General features: G+C 44.5%; 1 protein-coding gene across 1 annotated transcript; it reads left to right on the top strand.

Moving 5' to 3' along the window:
* The first annotated feature begins 540 nt into the window (after positions 1–540).
* On the top strand, positions 541–1,580 carry LOC123257547. The gene is made up of 2 exons (XM_044717129.1): positions 541–953; positions 1,061–1,580. Exons 1-2 carry the CDS (start codon positions 541–543, stop codon positions 1,578–1,580), a joined length of 933 nt encoding a protein of 310 aa, XP_044573064.1.
* The last annotated feature ends 260 nt before the right edge of the window (positions 1,581–1,840 follow it).

Raw genomic sequence — 1,840 nt, 5'->3', positions numbered from 1 at the left:
ACTTGCATGAATTACAGAATCGGTCAAAGTGGACAAAAAGTTGTAAGACGGGAAAGATTGGTGATCTCGTTATAATAAAGGAAGACATCATCGCTCCGTTGAACTGGCCCCTCGGACGCATTATAGCAGTCCATCCGGGAAAGAACAGTGAGATCCGAGTTGCAGAAATAAGAACAACATCCGGCAATACAACTCGGGCCATACATCGATTGGCGGTGCTACCAATCAACAACAGGAAGGAGAAAACCAACCATAATAGTAACATTGATACTGGTCTGGGTGATACCCGGACTTTCACTACCTCCCATCTAACCACCTCCCCACTACCAGAAGGGAAAGCCGTTAACCCTGTAGTCATCACTCAAATAAATAACGTAACTGGGACCATCATAGTGGCCACCGATCGGATATCAATAAAATCCGCCGAGTGGACGCTCATCACTTTCTTTGACCTTAGTCAATTGGCATGAGAAATCGAGACAGTAAAAAAAGGTATCCGATCTATAAAAAAATGGAGCCACAGAATTTAAAGCCTGTCCCATGATCATCCACACGTTGCAACAGGAAGTGGCGGAAATCCAAGATGCCGAACAGTTAATGCATCATCAACGACAAAAGCGCGGAGTACTGAACATCGTTGGAAATATTGCGAATGGTCTTTGCGGAGTTCTCGATGATCAATATGCCAAACGGATGGAGGAGATTATTAACAAACTAAGAGCCCAAGAAAACATCACTCATAAAATAGTGGAGAACCAATCGTCAAGCCTGGATACCACTATCAACATCATGAGGAGGCCAACAAGCGAAACTCAGACGAGGATGCTGGACTTAGAAGCCAGTTTGGCCAGAATCAAGGTGGGAAACTATGCGTCTGATCGGTATCTTCCACATGCAGTTTCAGAGTTGGTCGTCGTAGCAAGCCACATTCGTCGAATCCAGGATGCCGTATTGTATGTGCTAATCGGGGCACACGAAGGAAAATTAAGCCCTGCATTGGTTTCGGTGGAACAAGTAAAACAGTTGATTACAAAAATACAAACACACCTTCCACCGGAAGACGACTACCCATCACCAGTGAGACAGCACGAGACTTATATCGATTGGCGACCACTCGGGTACAAGAAACCGAGGACGTATTGATGTTCCATACAAGAATTCCATTAGTCGAAGAAGACGAATTCACTGTGTATTGGATGGAGCCAATTCCACAAATAACGAGAGAAGGCCTGGTGATAACCAAGATGGAAACAAGATATCAGGCAATAGATGAGCATCGGAAACACCACTTCGCGATCAATCAAGAACACCTTCAGCAGTGTATCAGCGGGATGAACGGAAATAAGGTATGCGAATTTAAGCAGACGCTCTTTGGCCCGGACGCCCATCCACTTCCGTGTACAATGGCAGCACTATCAAGACATCGGGTAAAGGAATGTAAGCCAGAGCCAATCAAGGCCAGTTATTGGGTTCAATTGACAGAACAGAATGCATGGATCTTTGGAACCACGCAGAAAATAACAATGACATGTGTTATGTATGCTCGGCCGAAAAGGACCAAATTATCATCGAAGGCGTAGGCAAACTGATAATCAGGAAAGATTGTGTGATCCAAAGCCCGACAATCACATTATTGGGACGAGCGCAATTCAACTCATCAGGAACAGTAAGGATGTCAGGAAGTTATGTGGCCGTCACAAGAAACGATACAGACAACAGAACCTATTGATGTTGGCACCTATTGCCAAGACCTACTACCCTATATACACACTAGTAATTTGATCTAATCAAGATGCATCAGATGTCACAATATACAAGCATCAGACCTACTAACCTATTG

The sequence above is a fragment of the Drosophila ananassae genome, chromosome XL, assembly GCF_017639315.1.
Source record: "Drosophila ananassae strain 14024-0371.13 chromosome XL, ASM1763931v2, whole genome shotgun sequence".
In the NCBI taxonomy this organism is placed as follows: Eukaryota; Metazoa; Arthropoda; class Insecta; order Diptera; family Drosophilidae; genus Drosophila; species Drosophila ananassae.
Note: the sequence above shows the minus strand (reverse complement) of the source record. Positions and strands in the feature narration are given on the sequence as shown.

Bases quoted from the DNA above. Each gene is read 5' to 3' on its own strand.
- LOC123257547 (XM_044717129.1), top strand. From the start codon at position 541: ATGATCATCCACACGTTGCAACAGGAAGTGGCGGAAATCCAAGATGCC. The intron at 954-1,060 runs GTATGTGCTAAT...TTCCACCGGAAG, and splicing joins CGAATCCAGGATGCCGTATT to ACGACTACCCATCACCAGTG.